Raw genomic sequence first — 20,216 nt, forward strand, 5'->3', positions numbered from 1 at the left:
GATTACTTTCAAAAATGGAGATTTTCAAGAAAACATATTAGTGGTCCTTGAGCAAGTGTTCTAAAGGTCATTTAGGATTCTGCATCATTAGTTGCAGAAGTAAATGAATACTTAGGCTTTTTAATTTATGTATTGTCCCTGTGATTAAAGCAGTAATTTACTGTGAGCATTTCAGCTGCAGTCCAGGAGCAGAGCCTGATATAAGAATAACTCAAAGCCCCAGACCAATACTGTAGTTCAGTTATTTCTGTTAGGCAGACTGCTCTTCAGTTTCACTCTGCAAGGCCAATTTCATTAGTGGAAGCAGTAAGATGGACAGGAGGAAAAAGGAAGGATCATGGGCATTTTGTCCTGCTGGCCCAGGAAGAGCTGCTTAGAGACAAAGTTCTCCCGTGAAGGAGAACAAGATCTGAGAAATAAAGAAAAACCTTTTAAAGAGGTTTTTACCATAAGTCTTTGTTACCCCTCTGAGCTGCACCCAGTACTAAAGAAACTGCAAGAATACAAAAGCTATGTAAAATGGAAACCAGGCCAGCTTCACCATCCCCTTTTAAATGGAAATATTTACCCCTGATTTGCTTCTTTTTCTTCAACATGGATGGTGGTAAGGACCCATCACATGGGTAGAGGAGATGTTAATTTTGAAGAACTAACAATTGGAAGAAAAAGAAGATGGAAATCAGCCAAAAACAACAATAAGTTGTTTATTACTTCCATGAACTTTCAGAAAAGTGCTGTTATCCCAGAGACAGAAGGTGTATACACCAGACCATATCCTTCTGCAGGCCTGTGGTGGTCAGGTAACAAATCAAAATCACACCAAGAGAAGTACTATTGCCACGCAGAGCAGTGAATGGAATGAAAGTATTGAGAGGAGTGCTTTATTGCAGCTAGCTTCCAGGCAAGTGACATATAAGCAATTTCTTTTTTTTTTAATTGATACTAAATATTGCTGTAAGGAAATTTAGCAATAATAATAATAATAATAACAATAATAATAATAAATAATCTCTTATGCAATCCTTTGAAAACGGACTGTAATAAAAGAACTTGTATAAAATGCTGTTTAAGGGTTGTGTAGATTATGGGGAATAAATGTGGAATCTGGCCCCAAAGGAATCAATAGGCAATTTTCTACGATGTGACGCTAAAATTTTGCACTAATTACATAGATTTAATCTCTCTAGGTTGGCAACTGTGACATATCACAGATCAGAAATATTTCAAATTAAGATGTTAAGGAGCAATGATGAGTAGGGTGGAAGGTGCCATTAAAAATATACATGATTGTCATCATGGAAAATGAATTTTCTTTCCATCCTCAACAGCCAACATTTTCTATATTGGAAACAAACTAACAAAAGAAGTAATATGAGACACTGCACTATTAGGAGCTAACATGATAATAGTTTATTTTCTTATATGCAGTATGCAGCCTCATAAAACTGCAGAGAGATGCCTGTCAAATCTGAGAAGAAGATGTCACAGCCACATTAAACAAATATGACAAAACATAGATATTGAAAACAACAAAATGCTGCTTCTAGACATTAATCTATCTTTTAAATTATTACAATATTTAAAAGTTCACAAAGATAAAATAACACATTTACATTGGTGTTAACTTCTAATAAATACATTGTGGATTTGGATTCTTTTCTATTTTTTGTAGCAGATGATAACATAGTTATATGTGGAAGTTGTCTGGGAATTAAGTAAGAGGTCAGTATGTATACTATTCAGTAACTACTATTACTAACATCAGAAATAATTATCTCCTGAAATTAATTTTATCCCCTTCTGTGTATGTCAGCACATAAAAGTACACTTCTCTGTTTTGAATTAAATTATCTATCAATAGTACTGATGATATTTACTTTAAAGTTACCTTTCAGCTCTTTGTGTTCGTATTTGAAATGCTTACGTAAAATCCTTTGAAACAGCTTCTATGAAGTTGGGAGCAGACATGAGTATTGTAAATGTGCAAATGATGGCAAAAAGGGTAAATGCAACCAGGCATAATCTGTCTATGACTGCAGCTGCAAACTTCCACTCACTGCAGATCTCTTCACCCTCATCTTGCTTCCTGAAGCGCATTGCAATGAACTGAACTTCCTCCAGTATCTTCACAATCACTGGGATGGTATCCATTAAAGCCTTTTTTTGAACATGCTCGTTATCTTCTGGTAAGGGGCAAGTAATCTTTCCACTCTTGCTACCCAGATCATTGTTCTGGGGGCAGCATGGATTTTCCATTGTGTGGTAGCTATAAATCATATTGCCATTGCTGGGCTGGTGCCCAGGTAGGACATTCATCTCTGTATTTTTCAGGCTTGGATGGTGCTTGGAATAGCTATATTTACAAGAGAGGGGCTTTATATTTTCCCCGGGTTTTTTCATACGTAAAAACCAAGCACACCAGTTCAGTAGAATGACACGGACCTGAAAGAAAGGGAACATAACATAAGGAAAGGGAATTTTTGTCCATTTTAGCAGTTTTTGAAACATTTAGTCACTGTCACAGTCAATATGTATGTTCTGCTGGAATGACTGCCTGCTTCATGAGGTATCTGCTTTCAAATGTAGTAGTTTTGCATCTGGCTTCTTCCTGAGACAAATCCGTTATGGATATGCCTAGAACAAACAGATGTTCAATGTCCTCTGAAGGTGCAAACCATAATGGATGTAAAATTTTACATTACAATTTTTGAAGTCCTACAGTTTGCAAATAATCCTAGACCTCTGCAAATGTGCATAAAACTGGCTGCATTCTTTTTCAACCACTTCTTAGATAGCGTGGAAGGACCAATACTTACAGAACTGAGGAACAAAGGTTTGGATTCTGCTGAAAAAATTCCACATCAGATTAATAGTTATTTTTAGCATACTCCCCCATCCCTGTTGTTTAAATAAACAAGCTTGGTTTTTTTCACTTGAGGAATCTAAATGTGCTTGTTTCAGAAAGAGAAAGACTCCCTCTGTGATCCTGCTATAGACACTACAGCCACACAGAAGTCATCACCACACTTTGCCTCTATGGTGGTTTCAGATACAGGTTGAGTTGTTCCCCTGCACAGTGCAGATGCAGGGATGGGGAAACTGCAGCTGACACTTTGAGCTGCAACTGTAAAGACAAGCACAATTTCAGAAAAGAGAAGGCATTAATTACCACAAGTGAGAATAACAATAATAAAGAGCCAAAGCAATGGTCAGTGAAAGATGTTTATACAACTTTGAAATTCTACAGTGAGAGTTCTGCTGGTTTGCAGACTTATGCCATTTTCTGCAAGCCTTTCTGCTTCTCTCCTCCTAATGAATCATTTATTCTTTATCCTGAAGGGCTATTTCCTGTTTCCAATTATTCTGCTTATCTTGAGGGCTTTAAATCTTTCATTATTTCCTACACAGTCACTAAAAATAAACAGAAAAATGTAATGCAGCAACTTAAAAAAATCCATACCGGATTTAATTAAACTTACTTAATTACAGTGTCATATGACATATTATGGACACAAGGTGAAACATCATGGAGCAAAATAAGGTGTTAATTGCTAACAATATGTTAACAGTGTTAAAATACTGGCTTAGGCAAACTTTCTTACTCAAAAATTTTAATATATCTGTTAGCTCTGGAAAGAGATGTTAGGCGAAAAACCATAGGAACATACCCCCCAGTGCATTACATGATGTTATGGTGTGCAACTCTGATAACCAAAAATCATAAAACCATGACATCCTTTCAAGATGGACAGGCAGGAGAAGTGGGCTGAAGAGAACCTAATGAGGTTCATTAAGGCCAAGTGCGCAAGTGCGGGGTGCTGCACTTGGGTTGGGGCAATCCCAGGTGTTTATAGAGTGGGTGAAGAGCCCCACGAGAGCAGCCCTGCAGAGAAAGACTTGGGGGTTCTGGTAGACGAGGAGCTGGACATGAGCCAGCAGTGTGCTCTTGCAGCCCAGAAAGCCAACTGTGTTCTGGGCTGCATTAAAAAAGGGTGGCCAGCAGGGAGGGGGAGGTGATTGTCCCCCTCTACTCAGCTCTTGTGAGGCCCCATCTGCAGCACTGCGTCCAGGCCTGAGGCCCCCAGAACAGGAAGGACATGGAGCTCTTAGAATGGATCCAGAGGAGAGCCTCTAAGATGATCAGAGGGCTGGAGCACCTTTCCTGTGAGGAAAGGTTGAGGGAACTGGGATTGTTTAGCTTGGGAAAGAGAAAGTTCTGGCAAGAGTTCATTGTGGCCTTCCAGTACTTGAAGGGAGCATAGAAACAGGAGGGAGAATGGCTGTTTACCAGGGTGGATAGTGATAGGACAAGGGGAATGGTTTTACACTGAGGCAGGGGAGGTTTAGGTTAGATAATAGGAGGAAGTTTTTCACACAGAGCAACAGGTTGCTCAAGGAGTTTGAATCCCTGGAGGCATTCAATGCCAGGTTGGATGTGGCTCTGGGCAGCCTGGTCTGGTGGTTGGTGACCCTGCACAAAGCAGGGGAGTTGAAACTAAATGATCATTATAGTTCTTTTCAACCCAGATGCAGTGCTGGGGCTGTCAGAAAACAGCCTGGGTAGGATGAATATGCATTCTCATCTGCACAGTCACTTCTGGGTTTCTTGTGAAAGAAGGACATAGGTGAGGCCATCTCAAGGGTAAACAGCCTATCGCTGTTGTGATCACCAGGGTCCTCCCCTAAGCATCACAATGTTTTGCTTTAGATATATTCTCAGTTCCAATCACAGAAAATCTAGAAAATTGGTCTCCAGCTACTACACTTCTTGAGAGGAGTGAAGTAAGCTCCTGCACAAATTTATGCTTGCTGGTTCAATGGCATCAACTGGTCCAAATATAAGTATATCCAAAGAAAAACGTAAAAACCAATGAACCCCAAAGCCCCCTTCCTGCTTTGTGCTTGATCTTCCTGTATTTCTCATGTACAATGCAGTATCCTTGGTTGTCAGCAGAGGCGTATTGATGGAGCAGAGAGTCATGCCTGATATTATCTGCTCTCGAAGTGCTAATTAGCTGGACTCTCATTAGTGCTCTGCTCCACAGTGAGTGGAGGGAGTACCAAGTAGACAGCAGCCCCCACTTCTGAACTGAATAACTAAGAAATACCGTGGCTGAATGCCGTGAATTTAAGCTCCTCTCTAGGAAACAAAAGATTAATAGACAGGAGGGTAAAACTATCATCTGTGAAGCTACAGAGAGGCTAAATGCTAACACTCCTGTCTGATACCTTTTCTGGTCCAAAGGCCAAACACAGAGTTCTTGGGAGATGAGAGATGAGCAGGGAAACAAAACCATTCAATGGAGAAAAGTTTATAAATCAGGTGTGTAGGTAATGCAGTCAGTTAAACTCTCTAGTTTCGGGGTTGCTTCCTTATAAACCTTATAAAACTTATAAAAAAGTGACTTTCCCCATAACTTTCCCCAGCAGCTACTTGCATTTGAATAGGAATTAAAAATAATCCTGTAATAAAATCCAGTCAGTGGAGAGTAATTGGATGGTAAGGATACCTGCTGAGACTGGAACTGCAGAGAAAAAATTCAAGCAAGTTATTTCCTAGATTCTGCAGATAGTTATGTTAAATTCCTGTATATTATTGAGCAAAAGTCTGTAAGGATGTATCTAAAATAAAAATGTAATTTGCCTGAATTAGGTGCACAGGAAAAAATAAAAATGGAAAATATGCTGTGAATCTTAACAACTGAACCATGGCCTTTTACTGGTGGAGGAATAACACCCACTTCTGTGGTGTCAAACTCATCCCCGCAAATTTGGCATTCGCTTTTTTTCTCGAGATCCCATAGCCCTGTCAGCTTTCCTGGTCCACAGCTGTCACAGTTTATCATCTGACCTTCCCTATAGCCTTTCTATACTTTTTACTTCACTATTGTTGTGGTGGTTTTTTGTTTGTTTGTTTGTTCTGTTTGTGTATTTTTGTGCTTTTTTAAGATGTGCCAGTTCAGTAGTCAGGGCACTGAGTCAGGTTCTTCAGGAGTGAGAACTCCTTGCTCTCAGTCTTTTCAGCTAACTGACAGTGGATCTCGGCAGCTTTGTGGCAAGAACCCAGAGTACGCATACAAGTCTTCTTTCTCTGTAGTTTTTATCTTTGCAGTCTTAGGTCCTGATGTTGACAAGCACAGACCAATAGGTAGTCCCAAAACTTAGCAGCAGGTCAGTGGTGAGTAAACAAGATCTATACAACATCAAGTCTAGACCCACCCACTCCCTTTCCTCTCAGCATTCCCCTCTGCCCTCCACTCCCTCCTAGATAATGCCATCAATTTCCTGTCTTGTGTGTTCCTACACATCCACTTGGCCTGAGAAGATCTCCTGCTCTACTGAGACAGAGCAAGAGCTGACTTGCTGGATCTATGATCATATTTAATGTGAGCCATTGTGCCTAGGCTTCTCAAGAAGCAGAAGAAATGGCAGAATTGCTCCTGGGAGCTATTACACTGCTGTGTACTTTGTCCATGTATTCATGTGCTCCAGTCTTGAAATCAAGAAGTAATTTTTAGAAAGCTTAATATGTATTAGACTTCCTTTTTAATTTTTTTTATTTTGCTTTGATGCTGTGGTTTATTTTTAGAGAAGCTAAATTAGAAAGTATTTCAGTTTTCAGGCTGACATTGGTAATCATGTGATGTTTAACATCATGTCAGGGTAATTGTCTAGAATGACAACTGTGGCAAATGAGATGCTACAGGATGCTGTAGAAACAGACGCCTGTGAAACTGGGATATGCAGATGACTATTTGTATCTGCTTATACTTACATTGCTTTTCTTTTTTTTTTTTTTTAACAGCAAAGCATATTCTGCGTATTCTAAACCTATTCTCAGTAAACGGAGAGAGAAAAAAAACATTGTTTTAACTTCAAAATATAAAATAAATACACCCCCCTGAAAGGCATCTGGGAGAGGTGCCAGAACTCAGGGATAACAGAGCCTTCTGCTGTAGAGAAGGTGTGTCCACATGTTAACTGCACTGAGAAGTGATCAGATGGAAGTAGACAAAATTCATTTTCCACCCAGACTACTGGATTCAGCCCCAGCAAATGGCAGTTTCTGAGTCAGTGATGTCAGTGCAGTCAGACTGAGCCCAACAGTGTTGCCTTTCTGCTGATGGTGCAACAGGAACCTGCTCCAAGCTGTGAGAAGCACAGTGGGGTTCAGTATTCAGTGCAGAGGCACCAAAGTTCCTGGTTTTCCAGCATTTCTGGGAGCCAGCTTGTAACAGGTTCGCTTGTAAGACAGGATAAGCTAATCAGCTTCTCCTCTTTCCTTTGTTCTGGGAGATCACAGCTCTGCTGTTAAATAGAAAACGTAATGCTGTTCCCTTCTCTGTAAGGGAACAGAACAGACAAACTGCTCAGTCTAATAAATGTGAGGTGTCTGCTGGATAAGAAATCAAAAGTGTTGCCCACAGGGCCAGCCCTTGAAAAGCAGGTGCAGAGAAAGATTACTCTGCCATGAATCAAGCTACCCCTGTTTAAGATTTAAATAGAAAACCCAAACAACTGATGTTTTTTCTAAGAGAACCCCAAATTTAGTATGTTTGTTCTCTCTCTCTAATATCAAACATAATAGTGTAAAACATACTGTCTGTAGTTGACACTTGAGGTTAATGGGGATTAACATCTGTCCCTTGTCAGCTTGCCACAACTTTCAAATTTTCTTTAAATGCTATTGAATATTTACTACCAAATCTACTCACCCATCTGGGCATCTTTCCTGCTTGTGGGTCATGATGGTGAAACTGCAGAACCAGCACTGTTACAACCACAGACAGACCAACAATGACCATGATGCTAGCGAAATACTGAGCTGCAAGTAAAAGGAAAATTTGGTCAGGAGTGGAGAAAAGCGAAAGGCAAATGACATTCCTTGATCTTGAGCTACATTTACAAAGCGCTGAATCTCATCCAAACATCTTCTCTGATACCTGTATCAGTGGACCCCCAGAAAGTATGGTTGTGGCACCACCACCTTCTGCTCCCACATCTTGTTACTGCCCAAAAGCGTGCATTACTCAGCACCCTCCTCAGTCCTTAAGGCTACCCCTCTTGATTTCTATGAGAATACCCTTGCTGGAGTGCTAAATTTAAACCTACTGCACAGGAAAGAAATCAAAATCTTGAATCCCAGAACTGAGACTTGAAACTGTTATCTCCTCGATGCATCTCATCATTGTTTGCAGATGACACCAAGTTGGGAGGTGATGTTGATCTGCCTGAGGGTAGGGAGGCCTTTCAGAAGGATCTAGATAAACTGGATCACTGGGCTGAGGTGAATGGGATGAGGTTCAACAAGGCCAAGTGCCAGGTCCTGCACTTTGGCCACAACAACCCCATGCAGCACTGTAGGCTTGGGGCAGAGTGGCTGGATGAGTGTGAAGAGGAAAGGGACCTGGGGGTGTTGGTTGATGCTCAGCTGAACATGAGCTGACAGTGTGCTCAGGTGGCCAAGAGGGCCAATGGCATCCTGGCCTGCATTAGAAATAGTGTGACCAGCAGGAGCAGGGAGGTGATCATCCCCTGTACTCAGCACTGGTGAGGCTGCACCTCGAGTATTGTGTTCAGTTTTGGGCCCCTCACTACAAGAAAGACATTGAGGTCCTGGAATGTTTTAGAGAAGAGCAATGAAACTGTCTGGAGCACAAGTCTTATGAGGAGCGGCTGAGGGAGCTGGGATTGTTCAGTTCAGGAGGCTCAGAGGAGACCTCTTTGCACTCTACAACTTCCTGAAGGGAGGCTGTGATGAGGAGGCGTTTGGCCTCTTCTCCCAGGCAACAAACAGGACCGAGGAAATGTCACAAATTGTGCCATAGGAGGTTTAGATTAGACATAAGGGAAACTCTTTTCCTCTCAGAGGGTGGTCAGGCACTGGAATGGCTGCCCAGGGAGGTGGTGGAGTTGCCATCCCTGGCAGTGTTCAAGAGGTGTCTGGATGAGGAACTAAGAGATATGGATTAGTACCTTGTGGTAGCAGTGGTGATGGGAGGACGGTTGGACTAGATGATCTTGTCTTTCCAACCTTATGATTCTATGATTCTGTGATCCCCTGCATCCATCCTCTCATGTCAGAGGTGGGGTTGGTGCACAAGACTACAAGGAACAATTTTCCATAGGGCTAATGGCATTTAAAGGCAGTTGTTGAAGACAGCTGAGGCAAAATACCAAGGACTATTATGTCTAGTTGTTAGAGAGAGATTTGGAAACCACCGTGAACTGCAGCCTCCACCACCACCTCAACCTGGATTACAGAAAATGTCAGTAATCTAATAAAGACTTCAAGGCAAATTTTGTTTTTATCCATCTTCATTTATTAACATTGTTTCTCTTTGCCTCAGCAGCAAAACACTTGTTCATAATAATGAGGTTCTTCCCAAAAACCAGCACTGCAATTGCTTCAAGAGAAAGACGTGGCTCTCCGTGATACAATACATTTCACAGCTGGATGCTCCTGTGGGTGATGCGAATTGCCAGGTCACTGTGACACCTACTTATGAGAGAACCAATAGCCAGGTGGAAGCACTGCAAACTATGAACTCAGGCTTGAGAGGAGCTGGCTGATCTGACTCCAGCATGCCCCATACAAGAGAAATCTAGAAATGTTGATATTATTGGTGTAATTACTGTTATAAATCACTAAATACTGCAGTAAATTCCACGCACTTCAATAAGATATTCTGGCCTGAAATGTTCAATTTAGAAGGTCTTTGGCTTGTATGTTTTATAGACCCTTATAAAATTACAAACTCTGTTGAATCTGAAAAGAACTTTGTGATACCTGACACTTCTAAGATCCCAGGCAATGGGAATTCACAGTTTAAACTTTGAGCGCAGTAAACTTGGGAAGTGAGGTCAGAAAATTCTATAGATATCTGCTAGAAAGTGGGGAAAACAGTTCTTTCAGGAACAGACTGGGATCTGTAGCATTCCCTGTAGACTGCAGCCTCCTCTCACCCTATTCCAGCCCAACACAAGCAAGAATCAGTGAACTCTATTTCTATGTCTTCACTAAATTAGCTGAGTACTGCCACAGAAAATTAGAGATGCTCGCCCATGACATGTAGCTCAGGAAAAAAGCAGTGTCATAGCAACTGAGCCACAGTCCAGCCACTAAACATTTTCCTCCCAGTATTTTAGGGTCCACTCATAAGCATACAGCAGATATGCACTTACAGCTCTGAAGCTACTGGTCTCAGAAAGTCCTGTTCCCATGTATGTCTGTTGGTGGAGATAAATGTGAATCTGATTTCTCTCTCTCTCACACACACACACAAAAACTCATCCCTTTCATTTATACATCAGAAGGGAAATATTCAGCATCTCTTACTAATCACCTTTCTGAATCCTACTTAAGAATTTCTCGTTGCTGAGATCTTCCCTTACATATAGAGGCCACCCTGGAGGCTTTAACAAATGACTTTACCATGTGCAGTGTCAGCTCTCAGATTAAGAAAAGTGATCCCAGACCAGAATGCATCTGAAAGAGTATGGGATCTGGTGCTGCATGCCAGCTGCTCTGAGGCACAGCTGGAAAGCTTCTAACATTCCACAGGAATACTGAGATCTGCTCTGGACTTCACTAGATGCTCTTCGTATGATTTCAAAGCTGTTATCTTCAGCCACTATGTGTGAAAAGAAGAGTTGCTCCAGATTCTCAGTTGATCCCTCTCAAACATGAAATATGTGCTCTTCTTCAGCTGATTTTCTTCCTTTTGCCAAAGGAGACATGATGTAACATGCTACCTGGACAGCTGTTCAACATCTGGAGTTGTCAAGCTCTGTCTTATCATTGTCAGAAGTAGATCAGGTGCTGCTGTCATAGCAAATACAGATCACATACAGCACATAGACCCAGAAGCTCTTCAAAAAATCAGTGACAACTACTTGTTCTTGCAGACATACTCTGGCATTGCCTAGGTCAAAATAATGGCACAGTCTTGCAGTTCAGAAATAGAGGAGCTTCCAGCACCATTTATGGATCTTTTGTGACATTATTCTATGTCAGAGAAGCAACATGGTTTATTTTAGAATTATTTGTAAGATCTGCTGCTTGAGTGGAACCGGATAAACTTTAAGGGCTGATTAGAAACAGGGTAAATAAAACAGAAACCCTGAGGGGTAATATGATTCCAGATGGATGCTTTGCTTTGTTGATTTTATCACTGAACACTGGCTGAGAAAGCAGTATATTATCCAGATTTATTAACACAGCTAATGATAGGAAAAGCAGAGCTTTTCCACTGTGACCAACTGCAGTGTTGCTGACACTGTGGAATAGTGGGGGGATGAAGGTGATATTAAAGATCAGGTAGTTGCAATGGTGAGTCTGGATACCTCCCACTGCTATTCCTTCTTTGCTGGAAGCATCAGTTTTTGCATCTGACATTCTGGACTGTTTCAGAGCTGCTCTAAGTCATTTCAATCATTTAGTGCTGAAGGCTTTTGGTGAACGCTCATGAAATGACAGAAATGACCCAATGCATTCACAGTATGAGATATACACTGTTGTTCCCTCTGAAAATGCTCCAGATTCATAAGCTGAATCTGTGGAGGATGCAGGAAACGTCCAGCCCCAGCATAATGAATTCCAACTATCCTTTTATTCCTATGACAGGAAGCAGGACTCATGCTGGGCAGACGCCATCTCACTCTGCAGTGGGCAATAGTTGCTCATAGGCAGAGTTCCTCAAAGAGTAGGGAGGAGAACAGGAGGTTGAGGACAGACTCCCTTACTGTCCTACTGTAGTATACAGATAGCAAAGAGACTAAGTAGATAACGTGGACAGGAAAAAAGTTATCCATTGTTAAGTTTTCCTGTAGCTGGAATACACTGTACATTCTATTAGGTCTCAGCAGCAGAAAGCAAAGAACATTGCCATAGTCCAGCTAGATTTTTACACAGACATGAAATGTTTGTGAAGAGAGAGAATTCAGGGTTAGATCTTGTGTTTACTTCTTGGTTATGGTAACTGCAGAGGCATGGAGCCGTATTTTCAATCTCGTGTCAGCCCGAAAGCTATTGAAGTATAGAACCAGATGTTTGAGAAATAAAACTGCTCTTTTTTTTCTGTCTTAGATGAAGTTCATCCAAGACAATTAACTTCGGGAAAAACACCATAGATCACTGTGAAGAACTGGCTGCTTTCTATTGGATGGAAGATTCTGAGAGAAGCCCTGCCATCAGCAAAGCTCCCATCAGGACCATGAAAGGGAGGGGAGAAAAACACTAAAAACAATTTGAAAAAAGACAGAAAAATGAAATGGCAGTGACTGAGGATATACAGGCAGATGACAGAAAATGCAGTAGATTAATCTTTTTTTCTCTTTCTAGTCAGAACCACTAATGTCTTATGCTCATAGCTTAAAACAATCTGTAACTCCTGGAGGTGGCAAAAGCACCACATTTCTTCCTTGTCTTAGTAATTTGCTGTCTTGTTTGCTGTATGACTAACTGCAAGAAATCACCCCAAGCATCTGGTGCGAACATACTTACAGTGTATGACCTTCATTTGTATTGAAATAACAGTGGCATGATAATGAACAGCAAGGAGATGAGAAGACTGAAAACAAATCAGTGTAGTAGAGCCCTGAGCAGCAAATTAAGCTTTGTGGATTTAGAATAAGCAAGCAGATGAAGGAGACAGAGGAAAATGCAGTGATGTTACCTAGACTGAAGCTAACTAGACTTTTTTTGTGTAGCATTTGATAAATCCAGGCAAGGTGTCATACATCATGTAGATACTGACCATAGGAAATGACAATTCCTTATACTCACCCCCCACACACACTGTCCACTTTCAACCACTCTCTCTGCACAAACAGCACAAACACACTTCCTGCATCATGACTGCTTTCTGGGAAGAGCTGGTAAGAAATAATCATAAAATCATAGAATCATTTAGGCTAGAAAAAAGCACGAAGATCATCTAATCTAACCATCTGCCCACCCCCACGATGCCCACTGACCACATCCTTCAGTGTCACGTCTACACAGTTCTTGAACACTTTCAGGGATGGTGCCTCCACTACCTCCCTGGGCAGCTTGTGCCACTGCATCACCACTCTCTCTGAGAAGAACACTCCCCTGAGGTTTGCAGCGTTTTGGAGATATTGAGGAAAAAAAATCTGGAAATAACAACGACTTCTTTTTAAGAGAATGCCACAAATTCCCAGAGATGAAAAGGGAAAAATAAACCACCTGATTGGTTTCAGAAGTCTGAACACTTCATTTGGGAATCTGGCTTTTGGGCAATCTGATCTGACTTCTGCAGCCTGCTGGTTGGGTTGGAAGAGAGCAGCCAGACCACAGCTTACTGCAGCTTTGTTCTCAAGCTGAAACCATCCCCTAGTTTTCTCTGCATGGCTGTACTCTGCCACCTGGGGTCTGACCTCAAAATCTGGTGGTTTTCTATGAGCTTTGTACTGATAGGAGGTTAAGCAGCCAGATGAGCAAGAAGAGGTACACCAGCACAGTAAAACAGGTCGGTGCCAAGTGGATGTAGGCAGGTGAAGAGAATACTTTCTGAAGTATGTGATTTATGTAGTGATGGAAGAAGCCAGCATCACAGAGGAAGAGGGAAGAGGGTTGCTTTCTAGTAGGAAATACAGTTTAATGAAGCAAACCAGAGATATGGAGACTGTAAGAAGGGAGTTGTAATGCTCTTTAAAAAAAAGAATTCAGGCATACGTGTGCCGCCTGAGGAAGAAATTGATCCTTTCCTCAAAGATGGTCATAAAACATTATCAAAAATGGACTTGATTATCCAGCTCTATTAATCAGTGTATCATTGTCTTTATAGAATTTTAAAACAAACAAACAAATAAGAAAGAGAGAAACAACATGAAAAGTTTACATCTGAAAGCTTCAAATGTAGTTACCGAGGAAATTAACTAATCCTTGAGTTTCAGTGGACAGGTCCTGACTTTGCATGGAAGTTTTAATTGAAATAAGAGTATTTGCTTAATTTTGACTTGCTCACTGAACTGAAAAATCAGCACAGTGCGATGCACATCCATCCCTTCTTATATAATGCACTAGGCTAGATACCGTGGTCCTCATTGGTAAGGGCTGGAAAATGCATGAAATTCCCTTGAGATTAGTCAAGGGCTTGTATCATGTGAGACATATCTGCACATAACTACATAGTTTTTTAGTAGCAGAAGAAAGCAATTGTCATACCTGAGCTGTACCCCACAGGCTTCAGGATTTCAGCCAGTAACCAGCACACTCGGGGCAGTAATCTCAGACGTACATCACATCTGGAGTTCTCTGCATTTATTTATATAGTCCTTTGTTGAGTAATGAAATCTAGTTCTATACATAACTAGATTCTTTATAAAATATTTTTATAGAGAAATTAAAAGTGAGTCAAAGCATATATGCAACCAGACACACTGCTCATGATGAATGATGAAGCTATACCAGGGAGGGTAATTTTAGGACACAGCTACTGCTGTATGGTTGTGGTCTGGAAGTCTTTTAAGGAGCTATACTCCAGAGCTTTTAATGCCAGGAGGGAGCTCCAGGGCATAGAACTGAAACAAGCCTTGTGCATACAATCAACTTGTGTTGGATTCTGGCCAAACCATTGTGTTTGTAGATGCCATGAGACTTGGTTGTTCTTAATCCAAAAGGCTAAGCTTGTTTCTGTTGCTATGGGTAGGAAAAAAATTTTTTTTAAAGAAACAGAGGCATCCTAGCACTCGTTCCTAGAGTTGGAATCACAGATGAATTTGGAGAAGGACAGTGTGCAAGCTTTGAGCAATCTTGGTGCCTTACTAGGCATATACATGCTGCTGAAAACTAGGTTTTGGAAATAGCTTTTGCCCTATGTAGGTTATTGTGGAGAAGGATGGAAACAGTTGTGCATGCAGGCCCCAGAGACAGCTGGGAAAGAGCAGAGTCCAAATGTCATCACCCATCTACTTAGCTAGGACACATGTATCAGAGAAAGGGACTGTCTGGTGGAACAGAAAGCTCCAGCACACCTCACTCTGCAGTGCAGCGGAGCACCAGACTCTGGAAGTTTATAAGCAGCCTGCTGCTAATTTCTAGCTCAAATTTTGTCACCTGCTCTTGGCAGAGAAGAAGTCAGCTTGTTTTTAATGTGCATTAATACAGCATTAGTGAACTGTTTAGAAATGTGAGTCTATTGTGAGGGGAAGCTGCAAATGATGGATTAAGAGAGCCCTTGGGCAGCTTTACAAACTGACAGAGAATGCAAAAGGGCACGCTAAGGAAGCAGAGAAACGCTTTGCAGAGAGGCAGAAAAGAAGCAAATATCTTGCCCTTGTGATTATTTAGGCTGAGTGGTGCTTTGTTTATCCTAAGTGTAAGCTGAGGACAAAGTAATATGGCCTCAGCTAAGAAGAATAATTATACAATTTCTACATTTCCTTGCAAATAGACAAGAGCTGAGAAGTGAGTTATTTTCTAAGTGTCAAATTGAAGCAACATCCTTTTCCTCAACAGAGGCACTCCAAACGGCATCTGCGAGAATTTCTGAAATTACCACCTATTATTAGTTAGCTAGTTAAAACTGAGGTCAAACAATGGAGAAAAATAAGTTTTATAGCATTTTTTAGCCAAGTGTTTTTACACTAGTGAAAGTCAGAAGCATTCAGCCATGTCCATGTAGCAGAAGAAGCAAGGTTTTTACAAAAACAAAATTTAAGAATACAATGCAGATTTTTTTCCAAGGGTGAGGTTGTCTTTTCAGAGTGTCTCCTCCTACATGCATGCAGACCAGCAACAATAACTTTTCTGTAGACTAGCAGTGGATTTTTATTCTTCAAGATCAAATTACTTGCATCCTTTTCAAGCATTCTCTGAGTTCTGTTTCTGCAACTTGATACTAACTATGCTGATTCTCCAGGAACTGACCAAACTATCCAAGCATCTGCCTTATCCTTGCATTCATCTCAAGAGGGCTTTTAGCCAAACCAAAGACAGCAGTGAAAAAACATGATCATTATGTGGTAAATACAACTTAGCAACTAAATGTCCCAATTATTATCTACTGCAAAACCACTGTGGAGAGGTTATGTATTGTTGGGAGTGGGAATAGGATTTTCAGATCTCAGGACCATGCAACGTAACTCAGCTCAGTTCAGTACTTGTGGAATAAAAGGGTATTTGGGTACAGAAGCCAGAAGGGTGAACAGTCTTTCCCTGTTTGTTTCGAGCAGAGCTAAGAGTTAAAAGCAGGGCTTCAAACCTGGGATACTATGGAAACAGGAATCCACACTTCATTTGAGGAGTCATAGAAGGAAAATGGTGCAGAGTGGCCAGAATACGAAAGATCTCAAGAATGGTGAAACAACCTGGAAAGTGTCACCTCCATAGCAGATGCACAAGTGCTCAAAGGGGAACAGATCATATCAGAGAAAGCTCAGAAGGATAAAACAGTACAAGAAAACAGCAAGGGCTTACAGGAGAGCAGACTTCAAGTGCAATAAAGGGTCCTACCAATACTCAGAGAAATAAGGAAATGCATCAGAAGACCAGCATGGAACTCATGATAGTGCACCAGTGCAAAAGGTCAACATACCTTGCAGGGCAGGGAGCAGGGACAGGCTGCAAAGGCAAGATCTGTGATCATTATTTGGGCATTCACAGCTGGTGTTAGGAAAGCTACAGATAAGCAGCTGAGACTGACAAGGGAGTCAAGAGCATAGGAAGACTTTCTACCATTACACAAACAGTAAAAAACTGAATTAAGTCAGCAAACCACTGGGCTCAGTGAGGCCTTCTGAGGAGGGCTTGCATGCTGGAGCTTTGAGGTACCTGACAACATCACGTTGCCTTCAGGAAAGGGGTGGCAGGGACAGGTGCTTCGCAGCAGTGTCTAGCAAGGTGGTGAGAAACAATGTGCTCAGACTTCTCTCTCCTGAGTGCAGCTGCACAGTGGAAAAGGTTGTCCAGGAAGGCTACAGTGTCATCTCCGTCCTTGAAGGCTCCCAGATACAACTGGAAAAGCCTGAGCAACCTTATCTAACCCTAGACTTGAACGTGCTCCAAGCAAGGCCTGGACTAGCAACATCACAAAGTCCTTTCCAATCTGAATTGTTCTGTGAAGTAAGAAGCTTCTATTGCGCAGGGGTGGCAGTCTTTGAGAGCATCAAGCTTGAGTGTACTCCAGCATGTCAAGGTTAGTTTTCTTTTGGGCCGTAACAGGGAAGCGTCAGATAACTGTAGATATGAGATTGTTTCAGAGGCCATTATCTGGCTACCTGAAGTCACTCTCCAGGATCTTACAAAACATTTATGTACTAGGATTATTCTTTTACTATGTTCCACAATACAAAATTTGTCCAGTGAACAGATGAAAGAAACAGACTGTGTTTGACCTATATGACAACTTTAGGAGGTGCATTTCCAATACATTTGATATGCTCTAATTATTTTGGTATTTTTAAAAAACTTACAGTAATACGTGCTGCCAACAATGCTTATTTAGTATGTTAGTTGTGAAAATAGACCTCTTTATTATTTCCTAGACTTTGTGCTCCAAAAGGAATAAGAAGGTGTGAGTGATCCTAATAATTGAGATAACATTCACACAGAGCAAGGGACTTGACCAAATGAGTATCCCTACCACCATTACCACGATCCCTCACCCCCTATCATTATGTGATACTTGATTAAGTACTAATATATATATCTATAGTATAGTGTATATATATATCTATAGCTTTTTTTTTTTCTTCTTACATATCTTATTTTCTCTGGTAGGGAATTGTAACAGTAGAAACTGATGTAGTTAAAGGTACTGCATGGAACATATACAGGTGCATCCCTTCACTATCTCTCAATGTCTTCTACTCACCTTTGTGGAGTCCTAGGTATATATACAGGCAAGGGTTTTGTTAGATTTTTTGGAAGCTCCTGTGTGATTCAGTGGCTAGAATCTCACTCATTAAGATGCCCAAGTTATTTGGAAGCTTTTAGAAACTCTTGCCTGTGGGTAGTATTACCCTCACTGTTTCATTGTCACCCTCCTTCCCATATGTAGGTCTGTATTTTTTTCTCCATGAAATTAAATATTAAGATGTCTGAGTAAATGGTCTTTTGCTATTTTTATGATACAATTTGTGCAAGGCTTTAATTTTACAATCATATAATGGGTTGGAAGGGACCCAAGGGATCATTAAGTTTCAATCACCCTGCCACAGACAGGGCCACCAACCTCAGAAGTGCATCTTCTGTCATATATTGGTATATTGTTGGATATTCTATTTATTTCAGTTGCTTAGAATGTGTACTTTAATCATGATTTGCATGAATATTAGCTTAAAAAATGATGTTTTAACAGTTTCTGAGTTTTTATGTGCTGTTTACACTTCTTTATTTTACAAACCAGAAAAGGTTTGTTTTCCCTACCCTGCCGAGATCAGGAAATGATGTTTTACCCAGTTTCCACTGGGGAAATCAAGGCTTCATGCACTCAAGACAGAGGGATTATCCTATGAAAACAAAAATAAAGATGACTGTATGGCCCACTAAACTGATCTCATGATAGAAATTACTCAAATGGCCACGTGGCATGTCTTGTTACCTAGGTCTTGCAGAAAAGCTGAATCCCAGCCTCCTTTTCTCCCTTTTAAAGCCTTCTTTGTCCCAGAGGAAGAGACAGCTTCTCCTTTAGCAGATGCCAGTATTAACTGAGGCCCTTCCCATGAATGCATGTGCATGCAACAGAAGGGCAACATACAGACCTTTGCCTTTACTGGTCACAAACTGCTACCCAGCCTTCTGCCTCTCCCAACCAACTGAGCTTTCACAGCTCTGCTGGGTTTCTTCATCCTCAAGCCAACAGAAATGTAAGCACCTGAATCTGCTGGCAGGCTGAACAGCCTCAGTGCCTTCCCTTCTGCCTCTGCTTCTCAGAAGGCAGTTTCAGGGAGTTCACCTAGCAGAGGCTGGAGCCCTTGGATACAAAGCCCATTGGATCATAGTCAGAGCTCTTACTACTCCTGTGACGCTGCTAGTGACCAAGCAGCTGCTGAAAAAATATACAGGACACAGAGGTGACTTTCCCTTCCTGTTGCTGTTGTCACATTCAACCTCAGAAATAACACACTGTTGAGACCAACATTCTCACTTCTTAGGTTAAATGTCGTAATATCCAGTCAGTGTCTCTCTGTGCCAGCTTTTTGACAGGACAGTCCCACAACAAACAAGCAATCTCTACTTTCATATCAATTCACCTTATAGAACAACAGTGAATCCCTCACTTTCCTTGTTATTTGACACTTCAGAAAGAAGAAATTAATGAAAAAAATGATTCAATCTGTCTGGCATTCTTGCACGATCTTGTGAAAATCACTTAATCCTTCATAGCTTCTTAACTCTTCTTTCTTATATAGTCTTCACAGTTATTTAACAAAAAGAGAATTGAGTGGAAGATTCCTTGTTTGGGTTTTACAAGGCTATTTCTGGCTTTAGAGATTTTAAGGCACTCATAACAACTATTCTGTTCACAGTATAGGTTGTGCATTCCTAAAAGCACTTCCCCAAAGTATAAGCACCATAAGTTTCATCACTGTAGTAACTTCTATAATTGTAGGTTGAATCTTGATGTTCAGACAGTGATGGGAATTTCTTGAGGGATTTGTGCAAGCCTCACCACTCATGTTCATCACTTAGTTGGGACAAACAGCACTGTGACAGCATAGTGTTTTAACACACTGGTCATTTCAAAAGAACAGTGTGCAATTGCACCAATGCAAGTTCTTTGTATAGCTTGGTCAGGATGACCTCAAGCAGAAATTGAAGCTTTAGTGTTGTTTAAAGGCTAAAGGCATATCTTTTCTGACTCCCTGTGGATTCAGTGATGGCAGCAGGACTCCAATGCTGTTGGAGAGTTGTTCATTAAAACTTTCTATATTTAAGCAAAAATATGTCTTTAAGTTGTCTCAAGTAGTACAATATAAAATCCCCAGCAGTGCACAACAGAGTGGGGGAGCAGATTATGTGGAAGAGGAAAAACTTCAGCCAGCTGCAAAGACACCTCCAAAAGCTTTCTGTGGGCATAGTGTCATCCAGAGAGCTTCAAATTAACTCAGTGAACCCAGACACAAAGAACTCACAGCCAAGGCTGAGTATTATTCCAGTATCTCATCTGTTCTCATGCACTGGTTATGATGTCCTTTGTGATTTGCCTATCCAAACGTCCAAGCTACATTGTTCTGGAGTCCCTTAA

At 41.1% G+C, this 20,216-nt stretch overlaps 1 protein-coding gene across 1 annotated transcript in view; it reads right to left on the bottom strand.

The window, feature by feature from the left end:
- Nucleotides 1–1,710: 1,710 nt before the first annotated feature.
- The window catches only part of LOC125687391 (neuronal acetylcholine receptor subunit alpha-7-like), a 71,011-nt gene continuing 52,505 nt past the window's right edge, over nt 1,711–20,216 (bottom strand). The window contains exons 9-10 of the mRNA XM_048932522.1: nt 7,716–7,825; nt 1,711–2,442 (exon numbers count right to left, since the gene is read on the bottom strand). Coding sequence (XP_048788479.1) covers nt 1,921–2,442; nt 7,716–7,825 — 632 coding nt within the window. The 3' untranslated portion in view covers nt 1,711–1,920. The remainder of the gene's footprint in view (nt 2,443–7,715; nt 7,826–20,216) is intronic.

This window comes from Lagopus muta, chromosome Z (genome assembly GCF_023343835.1).
Source record: "Lagopus muta isolate bLagMut1 chromosome Z, bLagMut1 primary, whole genome shotgun sequence".
Lineage (NCBI taxonomy): Eukaryota > Metazoa > Chordata > Aves > Galliformes > Phasianidae > Lagopus > Lagopus muta.